At 38.4% G+C, this 24,443-nt stretch overlaps 3 protein-coding genes and 1 long non-coding RNA gene across 5 annotated transcripts; 2 read left to right on the top strand and 2 right to left on the bottom strand.

Moving 5' to 3' along the window:
* Positions 1 to 810: 810 nt before the first annotated feature.
* Positions 811 to 1,834, bottom strand: LOC126584568 (40S ribosomal protein S29). 2 transcript variants are annotated; one of them, XM_050248904.1, is made up of 3 exons: positions 1,666 to 1,834; positions 1,119 to 1,218; positions 811 to 1,002 (listed from the first exon to the last, which is right to left on the bottom strand). In XM_050248904.1, exons 1-3 carry the CDS (start codon positions 1,725 to 1,727, stop codon positions 994 to 996), a joined length of 171 nt encoding a protein of 56 aa, XP_050104861.1. In that variant the 5' UTR covers positions 1,728 to 1,834; the 3' UTR covers positions 811 to 993. The 2 variants fall into 2 exon arrangements, with proteins under 2 accessions (XP_050104861.1, XP_050104860.1); XM_050248903.1 differs by having other exon boundaries at positions 811 to 1,218.
* Positions 1,835 to 4,896: 3,062 nt separating this feature from the next.
* LOC126584289 (uncharacterized) lies at positions 4,897 to 7,676 on the top strand. The gene is made up of 4 exons (XM_050248724.1): positions 4,897 to 5,015; positions 6,121 to 6,249; positions 7,116 to 7,241; positions 7,342 to 7,676. The coding sequence occupies exons 1-4, from the start codon at positions 4,897 to 4,899 to the stop codon at positions 7,469 to 7,471; spliced, it is 504 nt and encodes a 167-aa protein (XP_050104681.1). The 3' UTR covers positions 7,472 to 7,676.
* A 601-nt stretch (positions 7,677 to 8,277) lies between these two features.
* LOC126584844 (FAD-linked sulfhydryl oxidase ERV1-like) lies at positions 8,278 to 10,809 on the bottom strand. Its single transcript, XM_050249214.1, has 6 exons — positions 10,473 to 10,809; positions 9,793 to 9,870; positions 9,258 to 9,305; positions 8,890 to 8,954; positions 8,626 to 8,703; positions 8,278 to 8,522 (listed from the first exon to the last, which is right to left on the bottom strand). Exons 1-6 carry the CDS (start codon positions 10,692 to 10,694, stop codon positions 8,402 to 8,404), a joined length of 612 nt encoding a protein of 203 aa, XP_050105171.1. The 5' UTR covers positions 10,695 to 10,809; the 3' UTR covers positions 8,278 to 8,401.
* A 5,490-nt stretch (positions 10,810 to 16,299) lies between these two features.
* LOC126587531 (uncharacterized) lies at positions 16,300 to 17,959 on the top strand. The gene is made up of 3 exons (XR_007611116.1): positions 16,300 to 16,564; positions 16,957 to 17,023; positions 17,876 to 17,959. It is a non-coding gene; the product is annotated as an uncharacterized LOC126587531 (long non-coding RNA).
* Positions 17,960 to 24,443: the final 6,484 nt, after the last annotated feature.

Raw genomic sequence — 24,443 nt, 5'->3', positions numbered from 1 at the left:
CGATGGTGTAATATTAAGTCCAAACAAATATAACATAAAATAAAAACTATCAAACGCTCCAAAATATTTCATGCACACCAATTTTGTAAAAGCACATTTCTTTTGTTAGAACATATTTCGAGCGCCTATATAACATGTGAAAAGAACAATAGAAGCACCCATGGTCTACTGGGTTCGCTTCGCTAGTTAATCAAACTTGTTTTGATGAAATCAAATCAGCACATGAAATCTCAACTTCTCTTACTTCAAAACAATTCTTACTAAATCAACATAACAGTTTTTTTAATTTCACTTCCTACAGATTAGTATTCATTTTATGGACTACTACAAATCTTCGCCAATGCAATCTAAAATATATTTCAAATTTCAACCAAATAATCTAAAATTTCAACCAATTAATCTGATAAGAAATGAAATGGTAATGTCATTCATCTTGCCACTGTTGATAGATTACTAAATTTTGGTAGAGGCAACCATAAAAGCAATGAATTCCTCTGCAATTAAAGCAAGTGCAAGGGGTGATCATATGTCAAATCCTCATGTGTTTCCTCAAGCCTTCCCATCCGCTTAAACTACTTTAGTCTGCATCATAACTACAGCCTAAAGAACATAGCAAGAACACAGTACATCGCTTTCAAAACAAACACTACACATAGAATGTGGATAACCACTGACGGCCAGTTTCAAGTTCAATAATAGATAGATTGTTAAGCAAAAATCTCTTCGGAACCAAGCATTGCTAAGCAAGCAACTCGAGATGACCAAGAAAAGAACCAAGAGAAACAACAAACAACCACACAAAAGAGAACATAAATCAAACTTTAATTCATTAATAACAAATATTCTTAAGTCTGACAACCAATTCAAGTTCAACAGCAGATCAGCTAAAACAAAAATATCTTCTTAAAAGTTGATGAGAACTCAGAAACCACTACTACTAGTACTCATCTTGGGCCAAATCATCAACTCCTGGAATGTTTGAATATCAGCCACTTAACGGTACTGCAAACAAAAAGTTTGAAAAATGAAACCCAATTACATTGTGGAAACGGTGTAATCTCAGCTCAGTAAACGGAATCAGAACACGATCAGTAGCTAAGGGTTCTCGAAGCCTTTACCTTGATGAAGCCGATTTCCTTGGCATTGCTGCGGAAGCACTGCCTGCAGCACATGAGGCCGTACTTCCTGATCAAACCATGAGGGTTTCCACACACGCGACTGTACAAAGGAACCAAAGTAAGCATACTCAATAACAATTTTAACAAAAGCAAACCCAAAACAAACATCAAATCAGAGCACAAAAATGCACGAATACACAAACCCAAAAATGCATCGAATCGGAACTCAATCCGAAATGTAGATACACAAAAAAACGTTCAAAGCATTCAACACATCCACACCAAAAAAACAGAACCAAACTTTGTCAAATTGCTCTTTTGACATAAGAGAGGGACGATAATTAAATCCAATTGGTAAATCAAAATCCGCAACCCACAAAGCAGCATGAAAGATTTTACAACCCAAAAATGATGAGATTCGAATACCCCAGAAAACACAATCTTTTCGGCAAACTGAATACGTAGCAGTAACACAGATAAATCTCAAAAAACTAACAAAGAAAGTTGAAATCATGAATCAAATTAGTAGGGTTGAAAAATGAGTTACCAGGTACGGGATCCAGGGCCGTAGTTCTTAGGGTGGGAGTTCCAGACGTTCGAGTGCCCCATGATTTCGTCGGCCGAAGCAGAAGCTCTGGCGGTCGCAGCGGATTCACTCAGGGGGGCGTGCAGGAGGACTTTGGTTTGCAGTTGGTATATATAGTAGGGAGAGTCAAAACCCTAGCTTCAGAAAGCACGGAGGTAATCTGGCCGGGTCAGAGCTTGGATAACCCTACTTTAAACAATCCGACCCGGATCTTGTAGAGAAATGGTATAGTTAGGCTTGAAATTTTTTGTCAAATTACCATACCAACCGAATCGATAACCGTACTATATTAATTTTGTGCCAATCTGTAATGGACAGTATTGTATCAAACCGAAATTTTATGATACGATATTGGTATTTGATACTATTACTACGCTATTACCTTACCGTACCGAAAAATAATATAATTTTTTTTCTTTTTTTGGTCAAAAGATATATAATTATATAATGTATTTTTAATATATGATATATCTATATATTACTTTATCACCCTTAGCTTGCCTTTGATGAAGTGTTTGGCCTCTGAAATTTTGTAGACTGTTCTAAGATTTGATCACACCTTAAATAAAATCTAGACTGTTGATTTGATTTTACAAAACTCATCATTTATGTTTTAAAATGTAACATACAGTATATTTTTATTTTTTGAAGTTTAGATCCACTTCAATTTTGCTTTGGTTTGAAACTTTAACTTTTATTTGGATTGGGAACTTCTATTTGATTTGGTTGGTAACCTTAATTTCCACCATGAATCTTGATGCATCATTTGATTTATTATGTGTGAATTGTGAATGATGAATGATCTATGAATTTAGGCTACAATAATGAGATAAAAGTACAAAAAAAAAAGTTTTGCCCTTAAATTGGGTTGGAAAAAAAAATCAAATTTTAGCCCAAAAAAGTAGTACAAAACAAAGTGGCAATTATCATTAAGGAATTGTTATTAGCACTCTAAAAATTTCATTTGGCACTCCAAACGCTCTATAATTAGAAAGAAAAATACATTTGTGAGGAGTGTATAATGAGATTTTTAGAATGCTAATAACAATTTCCTTATCATTACCATGCCATGCCAATCAAACTATTTGGCATACCAAAAGTTTGATACGGTAATGATAATGAATTTTGCCAAACTAAAAGTTTGGTATGGTAATCAGTATGGAGTTTTGGTACGGTAACCGTACCCGGACCCACCTCTAAGGTATAGTTACAAGTTTTAGCACAAAACTGAGAGATTTTTTTTTCATATTAGTCCTTGAAAACTTTTTTTATATTTCAAACTAGTCATTAAAATCTTTAAAAAGTGTGTTGACCCTAAAAACTACCAAGCCTACGTGGTGCGTAGGCCGAGTAATCTATGAGCTAACTACGTCATTCGGTTGAATACAGGGCTTGCCAACTCGTCGGCTGAGGAGTAAAATGTGTTGATGTTGCGTTAGGTGCACAACTAACTTATTTGTCTTGCGATTGCAACCGAGGAAGGAACACGTCTCGGCCTCTTGGGTTCTCGAACCTGAAGACAAGGCTATTATTCTTACGAAGTTCACAAATCGTCGTCGTCAGATCTGGTCACAGTGATGGTATTCGTCAGAGTAAACTCACGCTAAATCGACACCAAAGTGTAAGGGCACAAATACTCAAAGCGGATATAAGTCTTAACAGTAAACGTGGTTCGGCCATCAAAGTGCCGAACTCTAAATCCCACTTGAGAGTATCCAATCATAAAATAACTCGACGTGCAATATGCCGAGCCCAATAAACTGTAACACCTCACTTCACCGAGAAGGCTAATGAGATGACCTCGACCAATAAGGATTCGGAAATCCTTCTCGACCGAGACTTGGATAGATAACCAGTCGCCCTCGACGCAGTGCTGTCTATGTCGACTGAAGATGTTGCGAGACCGGCTGATTCTACGGCAACAATGCTGTTTATGCCAACTGAAGATATCACCAGTGGCCTTCACAGTACTGTTTATCCAAACTGAAGGTGTGTAGGCGAAAAGAGAAAAGAAAAAATCTCAAGGTTGTGGAGAGAATTTGCGCAGGGCAGTTGTGTGTTGAATTGGAGGGAGACTTGAATAATGCACAGCCTCCTTTATTTATAGCATCAGGTCCTCTCTGGATCGAGTTAAAACCCTACTCGGATTAGGACTTCTTATTCTAATTAAACACTATCTCGACCAGTCATATTTTCACTATGACTTTGAACCCAGTCCTTTATCAAGCCACATTCACTTCTGGGTTATCAATATCTTTATCTTGCCGAGACTCCTTATTGTGCCAGGATTCAATTACTCGTCTTGCAGCAAGACTTGGGCGACCTAGGCTAAGAAGCCCATGAACTAGACGATCCACAATAACCTTTCGTAAGACCTTTCGGGCCGAGAATAAAACTCGGCCCAAACCATCATTTTGGGCCCAAACAGAGTGTCAATTGAGGTCAACTAGTGATTTTTATTACAAAAGTAGACATAAGTAGTAATCACATGCAAGTGTAGGTATAGGCCAGCCATTAGGTCACTTTTGAAAAAATTGAAAACCCATCGAAATCAAACCTATTGGTTAGATTTTTCTTCGTTCTCAAATCAATATTTGCTTGAGAAGAACTGAAAATCGATTGATATAATTAGTTATTGATTATAGGGAAATTTTATTTAAACTCATCTAACATATTTCTACACCCAACTTACTCTTTGCACCCATTTGATTTTTAACTAAACTATTAATATCTCTTTAAACCCAAATTTAATACCTAATATACCCCTATAAACCCAATTCAATATGTGAATTTATTTTTACACCCATTTCTTCAACAATTGCTTCAAAGTTTTTTTTTTTTCGAAGAATGAAAAATGTAATAGCTTTATTCTCAATTATTTTATTCAAGCAAAGTAGATGAACAAATATATATATATATATATATATCAAGGCAATTCACATATTCCTCGACTCGAGAATCATATCAAGCCATGCACTTAGTCCTTTATTTTCTGAAAAGCTTTCAATTGTAAAATGATTGAATTCAAATGCACTCATACAAACAAGTAAAATGATTGAGGCAGGGGCTTGCACGCACTTCACTTTCATCATTGAGAACTCTTTTCATGAGATACAAATCACAAAATTCTGTGATCTCCAAGAGTACTTCCAACACTGAGTAACTCACAGTTACTTGTTTCTGCCAGGAACAATGTTAAAAGGCAATGGTAATCCTTTTTCAATTACAACTTCTATCGGAAAGATGTTGCTGGAAAGAAAAGTAGACCACCTGAAGTTCCTCTGGGGTACTTTCCTCAAGGACTACTCCGAGTAAAGGACAAGTTACCTACAGATAAGCTTAAAAGGGTGAATTGGTTGATTCAAATTGTCACCCATCACCCCTATAAAAATCAAACAAATTCTCGGGATATTAAATTATTTCACAGGGTATCATATACCAATTATTAGCCATTATTGAACATTTGAAGCTTAGCAGTTTTAATCGTGAAGTATAGAAACATCTAAAAGTAAAACCCAGAGGTTCCATAACTTCACCACGAAATTTTCACAACATGCAGGTGCCTGCTGCTTTGGTTGCCTTCTTTGTGGTCCACTGGGTGATCTAAGCAGCCTCCATGTGAAAACTATTGCAACAGCAAATCCCGTGATGGCCCCAATGGAACGCGAATTCTGACACCATTTAAAATTTCTCGAGAGAACTCAACTTTACCATCTCCATTCGAACACAACTTTGATACTTAAATGCCAAAGATGAAGCAACAGACTGGGATAATCCCAAAAGTGATGTACTGATACTAATCGCAAGGCAATTCACATATTCCTCGACTCGAGAATCATATCATGCCATGCAGCACTCTTAGTCATTTATTTTCCGAAAAGCTTTCAATTGTAGGGTTTAATTATAGTGTTTGGGTTTATTGATAAATTTGAGATTTATTATTAATTTTATTTTGTACTTAATAGTAATTACGTAATAAGGTAAAATAGACAATTAATATTCAAAATTTTAAAGTTGGGGGTAAAAAGAGGTTGCATGGGATTAAATAAAATTTCCCTGTACAATTGATCACTCATATCTCTTCCTCCTTAACATGTATAAACGTTTTACATTGTCAGCTATTGGTCGTCCGTCCTAAAATAATCTCAAATAGATAGTTTGATGAGGTGTGCAGCTTTGCCCTAAGTCATAGCCAACTCATACAACTTTCATGAGCGTTACCCTGACCCATTTTTTCTCTCACCCTCCTCTCACAACCCTCTTAATCTGGTTCCCCTACGAAGGACCTTCTCGTGATCGGGGTATCAACATATGTAGCAAAATCCGAAATGATATTGTAAAAGTTCAAAGGCGAATCTGTAATTAACCCTAGATAAATATATGGCTGCTTGAAAACAAAGGCGAATCTGTTCACAGAGAAAATGAGGAAGAATTGTTTTATGGAGCTGAATCGGGTTGGGTCGAAGCCCGAGCATCATGCGATCACCTTGCTTCCCTGTCCTCTAATCTCGCTCACATTCCCACTCCTGATACTGCCTGCAATAGGTTCCTATTTTTTTCTTCTCTGAGATTTGATCTTTTCTTTTTTTAATTGTTTGTTGATTGATTTGTGCCAAGTTTACCCAGTTCTTAATTCAGCTTCTGATCACTTAATATTTTTACTTAAAGAGCATATACTCTTGCACCCGAAGTCCCGAGTTCGATCCCCCTTGGCTGGTAGCTTGGTAAGATATGCAAAAATAAGATAAAAACTAAAAAATTCTTACCCACAAGGAATCTTAATTACATTCTTTTTTCGGTTAGCAAGGGGGAGTTGCATCCGTATTCGTAGCTAATTGTTGAAAGTGTGATGATCGAGGTGCCTCATCTACAGCATGATGGTGTACTAGTTTAAATGAACTGTAGTATCTTCCTTATAGAGGCGACAAAAATCGTAAAATCTTATAATTTACGATCAATTCATTCAATATTTCCTTTTTTAGAGGACAAATTCCCACATTTAAATTATGTATCGATGTACTAATACCCTACCCTCAATCCGTAGAGTACATTGAATGTATTTTGTGTACTTCGCAGAAGACCATATCACCAATTTGAACTTTTGTACCATCGTTGCTTAGTTGTAATAGGGATAGAAAGGAAACTCGGCCTAGTTCGAAGGCGATCATTCTTTTCTTAAAGTGTTTTTTGCTTGTTTATTCCAAGTGCCATTGATAAAAAAAAGAACTTCAAACGAAAGAAAATTTCAAAGTTTTGTCATGGAATAAAATCTTGAAATAGTTGAAATACAAAGATGTGTAGCATGCTTCTGTTGATTCTTTATGCTTTACATTGATAAAAGTCCAAGCGCCTGATTCCTGAATCATACCTAACGTCTTTAATCTGGGGGAACAGTTTTCGTATTATACTAGATGCCAGCACCCCAATGAGAACTGGCTATGTTTGTGCTGTAAGGACGTCCTCTGCAGCCGCTACGTGAACAAGCACATGCTTCAGCATTATCAGCGGGCAAATCGTTGTCTTGCTCTCAGCTATAGGTACAATTACCAATGCCTTCTCCTAAGGCATCCGCAAGTCTTTTTCTTTACTTTTATAGCGTTATTTTTACAAAGTTGCCAAGGTTTACATTTCGTGCAGTGACCTATCCGTCTGGTGTTTTTCCTGTGTTGCATACTTAGATGCTCAACTGATCCCACGACTGCGGCCTGTATATGAAACTGCCTACATTCTGAGATTTGTCGAGGCCCCGCCATTCCGTACGGTTTAATAGCCAACATGGCACATAATCTAACTGAGGGTTTAGATCAGTAGTCAAATTGTCACACTACTCTTGTGGGAGTTTTTTTTTCTGTCGTTTCGTTATTTTTCGAAGAAGCAGATGGTCTCGGATGAGGTGTTTTTAAAGATATGTTCTTATCAATGTTTATTACTGCCGTGATGACCATGAGTAAGGTTATGTTCAAATAGTTGGTTCTCACATATTGTCCATATGCCTTTGGGTTCTTTACTTTCGAAAGTTAGGATCCTTGAATCTGGTTGAAAGGCTGGTTTTCTAGACCATTGTTTCATCAAGCAAAGCTCATAATTTTGACCGATTTGTCAAAAGTTCATGAGGACGTTCGCTATACCAAACCGACACATCTCGACCAAATTAGCCTTCCAGCTAAGGGTGGAAATGTGATGGCCATCACTAAATTGACGGTAAAATTCAACCATAGAGGTGACGAAATAATATCAACTTAATGACGAAAACATAAGTAAGGATATTGTGATGTGAATTATTTTGAACCGAAAGACTCATTTGTTATTTATTTAATCTATCATCTGAGTTCCTTGCACAATCTCCCCACGAGGGGACACAATCTAAAACTAAGTTCCATTTTTACGAGATGTCACATCCATCAGAGCATAACTACTAAAACCGCAAAGTATGCGTTGTGCTATTTATAATCAACTGTAAGGACATGTAGCGAGATCAAGTTGGACTAATCTCGCTTTGTTGGATTCTTTGTGCATAGCTTGATAATAGCATGACAATGTTTGCTAATAATGAGAGGATTTAAAAGATGTAAATGGTCCTATAAATATGAATTTTATCTGCAACTCATGAAATTCCTTATATGGAAGTTGATTACAATCAGTGATTTGTGCAATAATACCATCCACTCTAATCATTCAACCCTAGTCCACAAAGTACTTAAAATGCATTGTCGCCAAAATCTCCGGTAATTCCTAGTAGATCGCAAGCACGCTGTTCACACTCTAACTTGCCCCAGCGTGCATCAACGCGTTCACAGGGGAACACCGGTTTGTTAAGGCTGCATCAACTCCGCATATTAGATCTCAAAAGAATAAAATTTGCTAGAATATAAACATTATCCGGTTTCTGTGATTACAAACCAGGACAGTTACAGAACTTACCTTCTATTAACTGTATTATGCACATGACACAGCCATTGGGAGAACTCAGCATGCGATCCAGCCTGTACAGGATTTGATCTGCCAAACACGTATACATCTATAAGTTCACAATTATACTAGAGGGGCATCGTACGACTGCAGCATTTGAATCACATTTAATTATTTAATAGCAAATGACCCTATGACGTAGTTGAGAACTACTACGAGGAACTAGATTAAAACTAAAATGATGAGCTAAGTTGAAACGAAGATGAAATTTTGAACCTCAGAATTTCTTGAAAGTGATCTGCACATTCCTTGCAGGGGTACATCCGTGATAATATCGACATCTGCACGGTACCATCAAAATCAGTTGGTCCGACTGCCTAATATAGTTCTTCTACATCGTGAAATATCAGTTTCAGAACTAAACATGCCCGCGTATTACGAACAAAATCATCTGCAAAAATATATAAAGAAATTTCGTTTTGTTTTTCTCTGCATAACTCACTTAAAATTCTGATGAGACTCCATCCAAAAGAAATAAGAAAGTAAGAGTGCATAAAATTTTCTGTGTATGTTTATATTTATATGGGGAGAGAGAGAGAGAGAGAGAGAGAGAGAGAGAGAGAGAGAGAGAGAGAGTAGCATACCAGTTCCTTTACATCCTTCTTCTGTTGCCTTGTCGGTTTATCTGGATACTGAAAATTTCGAAAAGGTCTTAACGAAGTTAATCTACATTAAACAACTAATAGCTAAATATCATTTTGGGAGTTGCAATGCCATGCACAAAAAGGAAGAGACTCAGAGAATGGCAGAGGCAAATAGAGCTTTTGCACATTTTCGTTAATCCATGAACAAGATCTATATAGACACAGACCCATGGATCCATACATCTCGATTGGAAAAGAATCAATAGAAAGGAAAGAATTGGAATTGATCGATATATTTCTCAAAACAAACGAAAAGGGAATGAAAGACGAAACATAAATCGTGGATCAACTAATTGTTTAAGAAGTGTTGTGATCAAGTGCAGAAGAAGCAGTTGTAAAATAGTAATTTTCTAGCAATCTGGTTTTTTTAGCAAGTAGTTAGACTAGGTACCTAGCCCAGATGAGGGTAATCACACATACAATACTAAACAAATTTACAGCACGTTGGATAATTACTACAAACTATTTCCTTTACCTGAGCAGCAAGAGTGTGAAGAAACGTCCAAGTGGATCTTCCGAGTTCTTCTTTAGTCAAAGGAGAAACCGATTTTCCCTGAATATAAGGAATCGATTAAGATTTACCAACAATTCAATTTCGTTTTGAAATCCTAAATAACTTTTGACTGAATAATATGGCTTGAAAACGTCATGGAAGCTAACTATGGACTGCAAGAAGTGAAAGAGGAGTCACAATATAGGTGGCCTTCTCAGAAGCTAAACCCTATAAACCAAACCTGCATACATTCCCCAAAAAAAAACTATACCATCTTTCCCTTTATCTATAGAATTAATGATGATAATAACAAGAAAACGATTCAACCCAGTCAGCGATTAAGCCGATCCTAAGTTGCTGCAACCACAAAACCTCACCCGAACCCTACATTTACGTACACAATCCACCGAACAAAAGCGCCAGATAAAATCATATTTCAATAGGATTCACTCTATTCGAATTAGAGAAGAAGCCACATGCATTGATATTTGTATTTGATACGTACAAATCCGCATCAGACTCTCGTTGAGGACTTTTATCGAATACTTTCCGTACTATCCATATCTCATAAGATAAACATGGATGTCCAATAAGGGCTGCAACTTTAAGAACAAAAACACTGCAAATGAGTGAGTTTGAAGATTATAGACGAGCAATAGTACCATTTTCGTGCTGAGGATATCTTTAGGCTGGGATTGGGCGGAGCCATTGTCTGATGAGCCTGCCACTTTGGAGGAGGAAGAGAGGAGGCGTTTTTGGGCGGTGGGTGATGGCTCGTGAGAGTGGGCGATGAGATTCGAGAGTTGGGTTTGAATCGAATTGGAGACTTTTGCAAAAGTTTGAAAGAGGGCGTGGAATGGATGCTCCGACATCTTCATACACATCGACAGGGGGAATATGTGGCGGGAAATAAGGTTGCTCTCATTGTTTCTAGGGTTTGTAATGACGGCTCTCTCTACGTATGTTTTCAATTTTTTTGGTAAGTTCTTTTTTTATTTTTTGTCAACCTTAATTTTCTTCTTAATTTATGCGAAACCGTATGGTAAGTTTTTAGTTTTAATTTTTTTTTCTAGATGAGCTGTCAATTTGGTCTCTGAATTATTATTCGAGTGAAAATTAAGTTATATGTATTATGTTTTTTTATTAAAAGTCCATACACTCATTACAAACAGCCAATTCCGTTAAATTTAGATTTTAAGTCCATAAACTCATTACAAACAACCAATTCTCTGTTAACTTACTCATGTGACTTACACATGACATATCTAAAATGATAAAATCGCCATTTCATATAGACTATTTGAACGACGTTTCTCCCCTAGATCCATCCTGCAACAAACTTGCCGAAGCACAAATTATTAACAAATGATGAGTGTTACAAGAGGGGGAATGCTTGGGTATTCATTGGAGAGTACCCAATATATTGACTTTGTTATGTGGAGCAATTACAAACCGACACGAGTTCTTTTTAACCGACAAAAAAACTTAACTAAAACTAGCTGTCAATTTAGTCTCTGAATTATTATTCGAGTGAAAATTAAGTTATATGTATTATGTTTTTTTTTTAAAAAGTCCATAAACTCATTACAAACAGCCAATTTTCTGTTAACTTACTCATGTGACTTATACATGATATATCTAAAAAAGATAAAATCGCCATTTTATATAGACTATTTGAAAGACGTTTCTCCCCTAAATTTATCCTGCAACAAACTTGCTGAAGCACAAATTATTAACAAATAATAAGTGTTACATGAGGGGAAATGCTTGGGAAGTACCCAATATACTGACTTTGTTATGTGGAGCAATTATAAACTGACACGAGTTCTTTTTAACCGACAAAAAAATTAACTAAAACTAGTTGCCAAACATTCACTATTCTAGTATCTAAACTTCGTTTTTCTCCCCCCCCCAACCATTGTCAGGCTTTCCTCTTCACCATCGTCCTTGCCGATCGGTACCCCCCACCCCTTCCACCACCCCTCCTCCCCTTCATCTCCTCTCTCTCTCTCTCTCTCTCTCTCTCTCATAATAAGTCTGCAATTCTAAATAAAAAAACTTCAAACATCCAATCCTATTATCTTCCACAAGTTCTAACTTGGGAGATTTTCATAACTGAATTTTACCGAGTGGGGGTGGGTCGTTGGAGAAGAGAGACATTGGGAGTGGTTGTTAGAGAAGAGATGGAGTGGGCTTGGGTCATCAGAGCAGAGATGATTGAGGATGAGTCACCGAAGAAGAGACAGAGTGCGGTGAATGATGTTCGTTGGAGATGGAAGGCTAGGCAAGGGAGAAGAAGAGTGTTTGGATAATAGAATAGTGAATATTTGGCAACCAATTTAGTTTGGTGCTTATGACTTAACATGGACACGTATCGTTTTTTAAACAAAGTTAGTATATTGGTACTCTTCAGTGAGTAGTCAAACATTATCCTTACAAGAATATTGTTTACAATTGATGAAAAAAATCTTAGCATACCAATTACGACTAATTAATTACTACTTTGACTTCTACACTTCAAAAAATAAAAAATAAAAAATAAAAAATCCACTTGCTAAGGAATCCAAATGTCTATTAAGATTATTTTATTACATTAGTTAATTAGATCCAATTAGATTTGGGGTAGCTACTTGCATATAGCCCAGATGTCGTTATAATTTGTTGGATCGTCTCTGTCCTTTCGTTCTCAAGTCCATATGCTAACATTACTATGTGAGTGTTGATATGCTTATTCTTCTGTCTTGTACTCTCACTAGTTTTTAATAAAAATATTAATGGCATATTATCCTCTTGGAAACGACTTTAAACCCCCTATTTAATTAATTACTAAAATTTTGAAAAAAAAAAGTAATTTAAAATAATAAATAAATATTGGTGGGTAGGGTGTGAGATCTGCAAGAAAGAAAGGTTGGGACGAGGAAGGAATTGGTGTGTGCTCGACGGAGGCTAGAAACTTTGGTGGGTCAATTTTTCGAGCACATCAATACATGAAGTGTCCTAAAGTAGGAAGGAGTTCATGACGATATTTCTTTTCGAAGGCGTCCCGACAATCAACCACTCACAACAAAAAAAAAAAAGAAAAAAAGCCTCTTGCCTCAATCCATCCTGCAACAAACTTGCCGAAGCACAAATTATTAACAAATGATGAGAGCAACTCCACCGTGATAACCCCCCTAGGCTATTCATTATTTAATCCACCTAGTGAACAGTAACAACCCTTAATGAACAATAACTGTCTTTTGCATCTCCATCATTGCACTTGAATAGCCCTGGCAATAGGCAATAAAATATTATTTAAAAAAATAATAATAAAATAATTTTATTTGTAATTTCAGATAAGATTTTTAATTGTTCTCGTTGCGCCACGTATCATTATTCGAAAAGACAATTATTGGTGATGGATTTCGATAAGATTTTTATCCAATGCCGTTGTGCCACGTGTCGTTACCTTTTCAAAAAAATTTAGGATAGATTTCGATCAAATTTTAAATCGTTCTCGTTGCGCCACGTGTCATTATCCAAAAAGATAATTATTGGTGATGGATTTCGATAAGATTTTTATCCAATGCCATCGTGCCACATGTCGTTACCTTTTAAGAATCTTTTAGGATAGATTTCGATCAGATTTTTAATGAATGACGGCATGCCACGTGGCACTATCTACAACCTACTCCTTTATGAATCCTCCATATAATCCATCATCCATCATCTGAAATCTCACACCAATTTTCTCAAGATCTCTATCATTATTCATAGTTTCTGCTTCTTTCTTCACCAAAATCAAAATCTGTATCATCATTCATAGTTTCTGCTTCCTTCTTACAATGTCTTCTTCCTCAAGGATGATGTGGGAAATCGAGCAGCAAGAGGAAGAATTGTTTAACCAATCAGAAGGAATGTTCAATCTCCAAGTGACCCAAAATGAGATGGAAGAGGATGAAGAGCTTAGAAGGAGAGATGATGAAGCAAGAATGGCTAGAGCCTCACATTCCCGTCGAGTCATCCAAGCTGTAGCTCAGATCTCCAGGCCTAGTCGTTCCGGAAACCTTGATAGAAGCAGGCAATGACGAGGTGCAGAGCTCTTAGACGATTATTTTGTCTGTAACAGTGCATTCCCTGATATGTACTTCAGACGTTGTTTTATAATGGAATGACATTTGTTCAACAAAATCATGATTGCTGTTTGTAACCATGATTCTTACTTTGTGCAAAAGAAGGATGCTTTTGGTGCTATGGGTCTCATTCCTAAGCAAAAAATTACTGCTGCAATGCGGATGCTTGCATATGGAGTATCTGCAGACCAAGTGGATAACATAGTGAGGATGGGGCATTCAACCATTCTTGAGTCTCTGATGAGGTTTTGCGGAGCAATCGAATCTATCTACACGCAGAGTATCTCCGGAAACCTACTAACATGGACCTGCAATGGCTTTTGAAAAAGGCCGAGATCCAAGGTTTTCCTGGGATGATTGGAAGCATCAATTGTATGCATTGGACGTAGAATTTGGAGACTTTCCTTCTAAAGGCATGTTCATAATTCACGATCTAGTTGAGCCATTCTTTCTTCTCTAACATGTTCTCTTTCTTGCCTAAGTAGCTCTCGTTCCCTCTTATTAGCTTAAAATGCTCTCTCAACAGCTGCAGCTTTTACCTCCTCTTTAGCCTTATCAGCCTCAAATTTCGCCATTTCCTGCGCCAAAGTCATTTCACCTTGGCGAGCAAGTTCTTCCATATACTTTGCGTAATCATTCTTGGGAGCACTCCATTTTCTCTTTGAAGCCTTCTTACCTTGAGGCCTAATTGGATAACGGGTCGACCCTGACGCTTGTTCAGGGGGGCGTTTTAGACACTTCTTCTGCGTCATCTTCATCAATATGCGAGGCATGATCGGGTGTAGAGTGTAGAGGGGTGCTGTTCATGAAAACTTCTAGACCGACAGACACAACTCTGAATTTAGGACAATCTTTGATAATATTCCAACATTCCCACCGGGTGAAAGATTTGTTTTTGCTTTTGCTTTTGGCATTATACCAAGCTTGTGCTTGAAGTTTCTACACAATGCGGAAGAAGAAATAATTATAATGAACGTAGGTAACAAATAAATAATACAAACAAATAATTATAATCAAAGTAGGTAACAAATAAATAATAGAAACAAATAATTATAATGAAAGTAGCAAACAAATAAATAATACAAACAAATAATTACAATGAAAGTAGGTAATGTGACAACCCGTCCCGAAATACTTTATCCTCGATAGCGTGAAGTGACGGTTATGCCCTTGTGCGTTGAGTTGAGATTGTATTATTGGGCCAAGAAAAGGGATCAATTAGTTCTATTCCTAATTAATTGGACCCAATTAGAACTAAAGGACTTAAGGTTTTGTTTGATTGGCTACAAACTGGACCACACTCACACACCCTCACTCTCCCGTTGACTTCTTTTCTCTCTCCCTCTCGATCATTTTCATCTGTCCGTACAACCTTTACGGACAACTTCTAATCTAGCTCTCCATTCACGGATTGAGCTTGTGGATACCATCATCACCTTCCTTGTAACCTTACGAACTCAACTATACTCTTGGTTGGACGTGAGGATGTCGGGAACTCGTGAACCAAGAAACCACGATGTGGTGCACAGTGGCTCCATCGTGATTATGGAGGTTTCGTTGAATTTTAAGGTTCTAATGAGCCTTAGGACTGCTTCACGAAGCTTAGGGAAGGATTTTGAAAGGTTTTCGACGTTGGGAGGCTTAGTTTTGGCGAGTTGCAGAGGTGGCCGAATTATCAAGATTTTTCTGGCGAGATTCCGTTGGTTTTAGGTCCCCAAAGTCGTAAGGAAGTGTTCCTCTAGTCCTAAGCTTCATTTTGATATAAATTTCATGGATTTTGGTGCTAAAATGAGTGAGAAATGATGGTTTGAAGGTTTCCTAGTTTCTGGCGACGACGACGGAATCCGGTGACTCACCGGAGAAGAAGACAAATATTCCGTCAACTTTGACGGAATATTCCTAACGGCGACTAACAGCGTCAGGTAAATTTAACGGTATATTCCTTTAATTAATGAAATATTCCCTAACGCCGTTAGGGATTCCGTTTGGTGTGCCAGGCATGTGCCTACGCGTGGCAGCGCGTCTGGCCATGCCTTGTGTCACAGCCCGTCCCAGGATTTTTATATCAGGAGCGTGAAATGACGATACTACCCTTGACGTTACTAAGGTATGTGTGTGTTATGTTTTGAATTTTTCATGGTTCCTAAGCTTTTGGAGAAAATAATTTAAGTTGGATTTATTTGGAATGTATTTTTGTGTGGTTAGGGATTAAAATTTGTGTGTATGTTTGGTTGGACCACACACAGTCAACTCTCCCTGCTCTCTTCCCCGTACCTTCCCTCTCTCTCCTCCCTCACGACTCTCTCTGACTCTCTCTCCCCCATAAACGTACGACATCAACTAAAACCCTCCAAAACTTCGTGGATCGAAGCAAATAAGGTATGAATCTTCACCCTCTTGATGTTCTGAGTTGATTGGTACTAGTTTTAGGAAGTGAAACCCTCGGGATCGTCGGGAAACCCTAACCCCGAAATTATGCACTGTTCATGCACACGTAAAATCTTACGTTTCAGGGAATTTCAAGCTCACAATGAGCTTAAGGACATCCTCACGAGCCTCGGAGTGCTTCGTTGGTGATAATTGGACGTCGGAGGACCGAGAACGAAGTCCTCAAAGTTTCCCGAACTATCGTGCTTCCCCAGGTAAAATATAGTGAATTTTAGACCCTAAAACTAGTCCATCGTGATTCTTCATGGTTGGGGTTTCAGTTTGATATAAAATTCGAAGAAAATGGTTGAGAAACGAAGGAGAACAAGAAGTTACAAGTTTGGCCGGAAACCGGCCGCCGGAAAAACCAGTTCGGCGACTGGCTGGGGAAGATGACGCGCGTGGGGGCGCGTGTGTCATTGCGTTCCCTGGTGCGTGGGGGCGCGTGTGACACCAAAAAATTAATCTAAAAATTTCTCAACGTCCGTGACGTCGAGAAGGTCGATGTGGTATATTCATATACCCAATTTGAGCATCATATGAAAAGTTATTTCGAATTGTTGGTTATGTGTTTAAATTAACGTTTTTATAGTTGTTTCGCATATAGGTGACACTTATCCCAAGGACGAGCGCATCCAGGGACGTCACGGGGGTTACGACCCATCGACTTATCAGTGAGTGGGCAGTTTTGTTTTCGTATTACCTATATACAACTGTTTTTCCCAGAAAATGCGTTTATATGGAAATTATGATTTAAATTGCCATGCATGCAAATGTTGAGATATTTAGTTTGATAATTGATGCATATATATGTTAATTGACGCGGTGGACGCACATGTGAGTTTTTATATTATTCAGATGAGTTATTTTATGAGAATTGCATTGAAAGCTCATAACCTGCACCCTAGGTGTTAGTGCTTATATTATTATTCACCACACCGCACGCTCGTCTTGGATCCAAGTAGGTGGATGTCGTACAAACCATGTGAGGGTTTCGACATGCTAGTCGTATAGATCACTAGATGTGATTCCGACTAGTGGGTGACCTTAGTTATGCGCGCTGATGATTGATGAGAGAAGCACTAGAGCGTATTTATACACCTTTCATCGTACAGACTACTATACGTAGTTCTGAGTGATGTGCAGTGTAGTGCCGTACAAGTCACAGTTGGTGACTCCGGCAGGGCTGTATAGGTCACTGTGGTGACTCCGGCTGAGTGGGATGTTGAGCTTTAGAATCAGCCGTACATGACCATTGTAGGGTCTCCGGTTGATTTATTATTTCACCTGATTGATATTGATGCATTTCTGATTATATTTGGCATGGTGTGGCATATTATTTCTGAGATGTTATGTTGATGGATATGAGCTGAGTTTTGATGATATGTGTATATATATGTTTATATACTATTTTTCTGGGAAAGTATACAGGTTTTACGGTGAGGGGTTAGAAATGTTTTAAATGAAATGTTTCGGAAAATCTTTGATTTTACTGACCTACTCATCTTTGTTTTGCGCCCCTCCAGGTTCTAGTTAGCGGTTGGTGGCTCTCGAGGTCTTTTTCGGCATTCTGACAGACGTTCTGCATGTAGGACTCACCTGCGGGTGATGTATTTTATTTTGGTCCTACTTGACTGCACTTAAACCTATGCTTTGAATTTATGTGTTTACCTTATAACTCATCCTTTTATTCTAGTAGGTGGTTCTACTAGAGATTGGTTTGAATTCCTTCATTTTCTGTTATATCTTGCTTCCGTGTCGCACTTTTGGTTACGTCACGCTCACGTGGCGGCCAGCACGCCTTGATCCTCTGGGTCGGGGTGTGTCACCTTGGCTGGTGCATGGGTGATAGGAAAATGTTTCTAAAAATATGGGGATGTTTATGGGGTTGAGTAGGCCACATTGGTATATTCAAACACCCTAATTGAGCAATGTATGAGAAGTTATTACCTAGTTTTGTTTATGTGCTTAAAAATGACATTTAAATAGTTGTTTCACATATAGGTGAGACCTATCCAGAGGAAGAGCGCAGTCAAGCAAGGTTCGGGGGTTGTGACCCTTTTACATATCAGTGAGTGGCCTTTTGGTTTTCAGTATATATATATATATATATATATATATATATATATATATATATATATACATATACTTGGTATTTTTCCCAGAAAACATAATTAAATGATTTGATATTTTGAAATGCCATGTCAAATGCTCTACGTTTGATTATGCATTAGTACGGTTATATATATATATATACAGAGAGCTTAAGGGGAGGGATCCCCATTTTTTGAAAAAAATGGGGATTAGGTGTGGGCCCACTTCACATCAAATTTCAACGATCCGAACCGTCTATTTTGTTAGTCTCAATTCATAGATCATCCTTACAAAAATTCAATTCAATCCGAAACCATTTGCCTATTTAATTATCAATATCAAATTTCATATTTTCTTATATAACAAAGTATTCGTTCATTTCCTTGAACCCAATTAGATGTCTTAAACATTTCCAATTTAGCTAATATTTTGTAAGGATGGTCTATGAATCGAGACTAACAAAATAGACTGTTCGGATCGATGAAATTAGATGTGAAGTGGGCCCCACACCTAATCCCCATTTTTTTCAAAAAATGGGGATCCCTCCCCTTAAGCTCTCTGTATATATATATTGTTGCTTAACGTTGCGAACGCTCAGGTAAGCTTCAAGTGAGTATATTGATGGTAGTGAGTATGATCGTGTTGAGATGTATTTATAGCTCATTGTCCTGCACTCCGGTGTTAGTGCTTCGCCCTAGGACAGGGCCTAGCCTTCATGTGATTGTTCACCTCCCACATCACACGCTTACCTTGGATCCAAGGCAGGTGCTAGCCTATCGTACATACCACATTAGGTGGTTCCGACTCGTAGGTGACCTGCGATACTTTGCACAGCCTTCACATGACCGTAGCACTTAAGTGTATTTATTTACACCCAACCTGTCATACAGATCACATTAGGTGGTTCTGACTTATGTGCAGAGAACTAGTTGAGGAGCTATAGACTCAGCCGTACAGGTCACATTATGTGACTCCGGCTTACATACTATTTCATATGGATTTATATCAGCAGAGTGGTTACCCTCAGTATCTTGGAGGTTATACGTCGTATCCGCCGTATTCAGCTGATGGATCACAATGGTACCCTGGAGGATAATCCCAGCACGTAGCGGTTGCTTCTAGTAGTGCAGGATCATCGAGGCAGTTTAATCAGCCAGGCCAGGGGCGTAATGTGCAAGGTCGTAGTGGGCAGACTAGCAAAAGTCGTGGAGGACGACAACAAGCTCAGGGATGTATTCACCACATAACACTGCAAGATGCTCAGAATAATCCTGATTTGATCATGGGTACGTTGAATATTCTTGGTCATTTTGCTAGAGTATTAATTGATTATGATGCTACGCATTATGTTATTTCTCATATGTTCGCTCAGACGACCCAACCTCATCTTACACCTCTTGGGTATGATTTAGAGTTTGCGATGCCTAGATGGGAGAGATGTTATGTTAGTTGTGTATATTCAGGATGTCTCGTGATAGTGGATGATGTAGTTATGCCAGCTAATCTCATCCCGTTAGATATTGTTGATTTTGATGTTATTTTGGGCACAGATTGGTTGCATTATAATTGTGCCAATATAGATTGCTACGGGAAGTCAGTTACTTTCTGTCGTCCTAGATTGCCTGAGGTTACATCTATGGGCGAGCGTAATGGGGTGAGACATGGTTTTATTTCTGCCATAAAAGCTAAAACGTTGTTAGAGAAAGGTTGTCAGGGATATTTGGCTCATGTAGTGTTGAATGATAATACTCCTAATAGTGTGGAGAATGTTCGTGTGGTCAGGCATTTTCCTGATGTATTCCTTGATGATTTACCTGGATTGCAGCCAGACTAAGATGTGGAGTTCATTATTGATTTGCTTCCAGGTACTGATCCTCTATCTTTAACTCCTTATCGAATGGCTCATGCTAAATTGAAGGAATTAAAAATCCAATTGCAGGAATTAGTTGATAAGGATTTTATTCAGCCTAGTACTTCACCCTAGGGAGCTCCAGTTTTATTTGTGAAGAAGAAAGACGGGACTTTGAGGCTATGTATTGATTATGTATTGATTATAGACAATTGAATCGGGTAACAATTAAAAACCGTTATCCGTTGCCGCGTATAGATGATTTATTTGATCAGCTTCAGGGCGCCTGTGTGTTTTCTAAGATTGATTTGAGGTCTGGTTATTATCAATTGAAGATCAGAAGTGAGGATGTCCCTAAGACAGCTTTTAAGACTCGATATGGTCATTATGAGTTTCTTGTGATGCCATTCGGGTTAACTAATGCACCTGCAGCTTTTATGGATTTGATGAATCGAGTATTTTAGTAATATTTAGACAGGTTTGTCATTGTTTTCATTGATGATATTCTGGTGTACTCTAATTTTAAATCATAGCATGTTCGACATCTCACTTTGGTGTTGAAGAAATTGAGGGAACACCAGTTGTATGCTAAGTTTAGCAAATGCCAATTTTGGCTAGATCAAGTAGCATTTTTGGGACATGTTATATCAGCTCAAGGTACTCTGGTGGATCCTCAAAAAGTGGCAGCAGTTGAGAATTAGGAGCAACCACGAATCAGCAGTGAGCAGCCTGCATTCTGGTGGAGACAAGAGTCTTATCAGTTATCACTAGAGGAAGCTGCTGATTAGGAAATTTTTAAGCAATTATTTTAGAAGAGATTCATTCTTCCAGAATATATAGATTGCAACAAGCAAGAATTCACGCACTTTAAACAGGGAAAGATGACAGCTAATGAGTACTACAAGAGGTTTACTGATTTGTCTCGTTATCAACCGGAGGTTGCTGCTAATCCGGTTGAGATGCTTCGTCGTTTCAGGTTAGGTACTCGGAAGAAATGGCGTTCTATGGCGACCACGACTCCTTGTGCTATTTACCAGGAGTTTTGTGCGGTTTGAAGATTAAGAGAATATGCCTAGTGAGAGTGAGGAGAGAGAAGACAACCAGAAGAAGAAAGATGATAAAGGTAAGGGTCAATCATCTTAGGGACCTCGTAAGACTCAAAGTTTTAAGAGGAGTGGCACTAGTTCTAATTCTTTTAGCGGGGGTATGAGTTCCATTGGGCAAATGAGAGGTGGTAGATTTTCTGGAGGTTCTCGTTTTCAGAGGCATAGAGATTTTGGTGGTTCTGGTAGTCCGTTTTGTTGTAGATGTAATAGCCGACATTTTGGGGAGTGCAGGCAGGGTATTAGAAGATGTTTTACCTATGGTCAATTGGGGCATCGGGCTATGTATTGTCCTTAGAATCAGCAGAGGCCCCAACAGCCTAATTTGCCACCACCAGTGCCGAGCCATCAAGTTCAAGGATCTTGTAGTTATGGTCAGACGGGTCGCGGAGGTGCTTATCATTACCAGGGCGATGTAGCTCCTTATTTTGCATGGTAGTATCAATATCCGCATGACTTGTATCAGCAGAGTGGTTACCCTCAGTATCTTGGAGGTTATACGTCGTATCCGCCGTATTCAACTGATGGATCACAATGGTACCTTGGAGGATAATCCCAGCATATGGAGGTTACTTTTAGTAGTGCAGGATCATCGAGGCAGTCTAATCAGCCAGGCCAGGGGCGTAATGTGCAAGGTCGTAGTGGGCAGACTAGCAGAAATCGTGGAGGACGACAACAAGCTCAGGGATGTATTCACCACATAACACTGCAGGATGCTAAAAAAAATCCTGATTTGATCATGGATACGTTGAATGTTCTTGGTCATTTTGCTAGAGTATTAATTTATTATGATGCTACGCATTATGTTATTTCTCATATGTTCGCTCAGATGACCCAACCTCATCCTACACCTCTTGGGTATGATTTAGAGTTTGCGATGCCTAGAGGGGAGAGATGTTATGTTAGTTGTGTATATTCAGGATGTCCCGTGTTAGTGGATGATGTAGTTATGCCAGCTAATCTCATCCTGTTAGATATTGTTGATTTTGATGTTATTTTGGGCACAGATTGGTTGCATTATAATCGTGCCAATATAGATTGCTACAGGAAGTCAGTTACTTTCTATCGTCCTAGATTGCCTGAGGCTACATTTATGGGCGAGCGTAGTGGGGTGAGACATGGTGTTATTTCTGCCATAAGAGCTAAAAAGTTGTTAGAGAAAGGTTGTCAGGGATATTTGGCTCATGTAGTGTTGAATGATAATACTCCTAATAGTGTGGAGAATGTTCGTGTGGTCAGGCATTTTCCTGATATATTCCCTGATGATTTACCTGGATTGCCACCAGACCAAAATATGGAGTTCATTATTGATTTGCTTCCATGTACTGAACCTATATCTTTAACTCCTTATCGAATGGCTCATACTGAATTGAAGGAATTAAAAATCCAATTGCAGGAATTAGTTGATAAGGATTTTATTCAGCCTAGTACTTCACCCTAGGGAGCTCCAGTTTTATTTGTGAAGAAGAAAGACGGGACTTTGAAGCTATGTATTGATTATAGACAATTGAATCGGGTAACAATTAAAAACCGTTATCCGTTGCCGCGTATAGATGATTTATTTGATTAGCTTCAGGGCGTTTGTGTGTTTTCTAAGATTGATTTGAGGTCTGGTTATTATCAATTGAAGATCAGAAGTTAGGATGTCCCTAAGACAGCTTTTAAGACTCGATATGGTCATTATGAGTTTCTTGTGATGCCATTCGGGTTGACTAATGCACCTGCATCTTTTATGGATTTGATGAATCGAGTATTCTAGTAATATTTAGATAGGTTTGTCATTGTTTTCATTGATGATATTCTGGTGTACTCTAATTCTAAATCATAGCATGTTCGACATCTCACTTTGGTGTTGAAGAAATTGAGGGAGCACCAGTTGTATGCTAAGTTTAGCAAATGCCAATTTTGGCTAGATCAAGTAGCATTTTTGGGACATGTTATATCAGCTTAAGGTATTCTGGTGGATCCTCAAAAAGTGGCAACAATTGAGAATTGGGAGCAACCACGAATCAGCAGTGAGCAGCCTGCATCCTAGTGGAGACAAGAGTCTTATTAGTTATCACTAGAGGAAGCTGTTGATTAGGAAATTTTTAAGCAGTTATTTCAGAAGAGATTCATTCCTCCAGAATATATAGATCGCAAGAAGCAAGAATTCACGCACTTTAAATAGGGAAAGATGACAGCTAATGAGTACTACAAGAGGTTTACTGATTTGTCTCGTTATCAGCCGGAGGTTGCTGCTAATCCGATTGAGATGCTTCGTCGTTTAAGGTTGGGTACTCGGAAGAAATGGCGTTCTATGACGACCACAACTCCTTGTACTATTTACCAGGAGTTTTATGAGATTTTACTGCGGATTGAAGATTAAGAGAATATGCCTAGTGAGGAATTTCGTTTGGTGTGCTAGGCACATGCATGCGCGTGGCGGCGTGTCTGGCCATGCATTGGCCGGCGCGTGGGTGATCGAAAAAAGTTTCTAAAAATATGGGGATGTTTGTGGGGTTGAGTAGGCCACGTTGGTATATTCAAACACCTCAATTGAGCAATGTATGAGAAATTATTACCTAATTTTGTTTATGTGCTTAAAAAATAACGTTTAAATAGTTGTTTCGCATATAAGTGAGACATATCCAGAGGAAGAGCACAGTCAAGCAAGGCTTGGGGGTTATGACCCTTCTACATATCAGTGAGTGGGCTTTTGGTTTTCAATATATATATATATATATACACACACTTGGTATTTTTCCCAGAAAACTTAATTAAATGATTTGATATTTTGAAATGCCATGTCAAATGCTCTATGTTTGATTATGCATTAGTGTGGTTATATATATATATTGTTGCTTGATGCTACGGACGCTTAGGTAAGCTTCAGGTGAGTATATTGATGGTAGTGAGTATGATTGTGTTGAGATGTATTTATAGCTCATTGTCCTGCACCCTGGTGTTAGTGCTCCGCCCGAGGACAGGGTTTAGCCTTCACGTGATCGTTCACCTCCCGCACCACACGCTCACCCCAGCCTGTTGTCCAGACCACATTAGGTGGTT

This window comes from Malus sylvestris, chromosome 10 (assembly GCF_916048215.2).
Source record: "Malus sylvestris chromosome 10, drMalSylv7.2, whole genome shotgun sequence".
NCBI lineage: Eukaryota > Viridiplantae > Streptophyta > Magnoliopsida > Rosales > Rosaceae > Malus > Malus sylvestris.
The sequence above is the reverse complement of the archived record's forward strand: the minus strand, read 5'-3'. Positions and strand labels throughout refer to the sequence as shown.

Coding starts and splice junctions, on each gene's coding strand:
- LOC126584844 (XM_050249214.1), bottom strand. CDS start 10,694: ATGTGTATGAAGATGTCGGAGCATCCATTCCACGCCCTCTTTCAAACT. Junction 9,871..10,472: donor ATATCCTCAGCACGAAAATG/GTACTATTGCTC, acceptor CCTTATATTCAG/GGAAAATCGGTTTCTCCTTT. Junction 8,704..8,889: donor CACTTTCAAGAAATTCTGAG/GTTCAAAATTTC, acceptor CGTGTTTGGCAG/ATCAAATCCTGTACAGGCTG.
- LOC126584289 (XM_050248724.1), top strand. CDS start 4,897: ATGTTAAAAGGCAATGGTAATCCTTTTTCAATTACAACTTCTATCGGA. Junction 6,250..7,115: donor CCTGATACTGCCTGCAATAG/GTTCCTATTTTT, acceptor GTATTATACTAG/ATGCCAGCACCCCAATGAGA. Junction 7,242..7,341: donor TGTCTTGCTCTCAGCTATAG/GTACAATTACCA, acceptor CATTTCGTGCAG/TGACCTATCCGTCTGGTGTT.
- LOC126584568 (XM_050248903.1), bottom strand. CDS start 1,727: ATGGGGCACTCGAACGTCTGGAACTCCCACCCTAAGAACTACGGCCCT. Junction 1,219..1,665: donor GGCCCTGGATCCCGTACCTG/GTAACTCATTTT, acceptor TCCTTTGTACAG/TCGCGTGTGTGGAAACCCTC.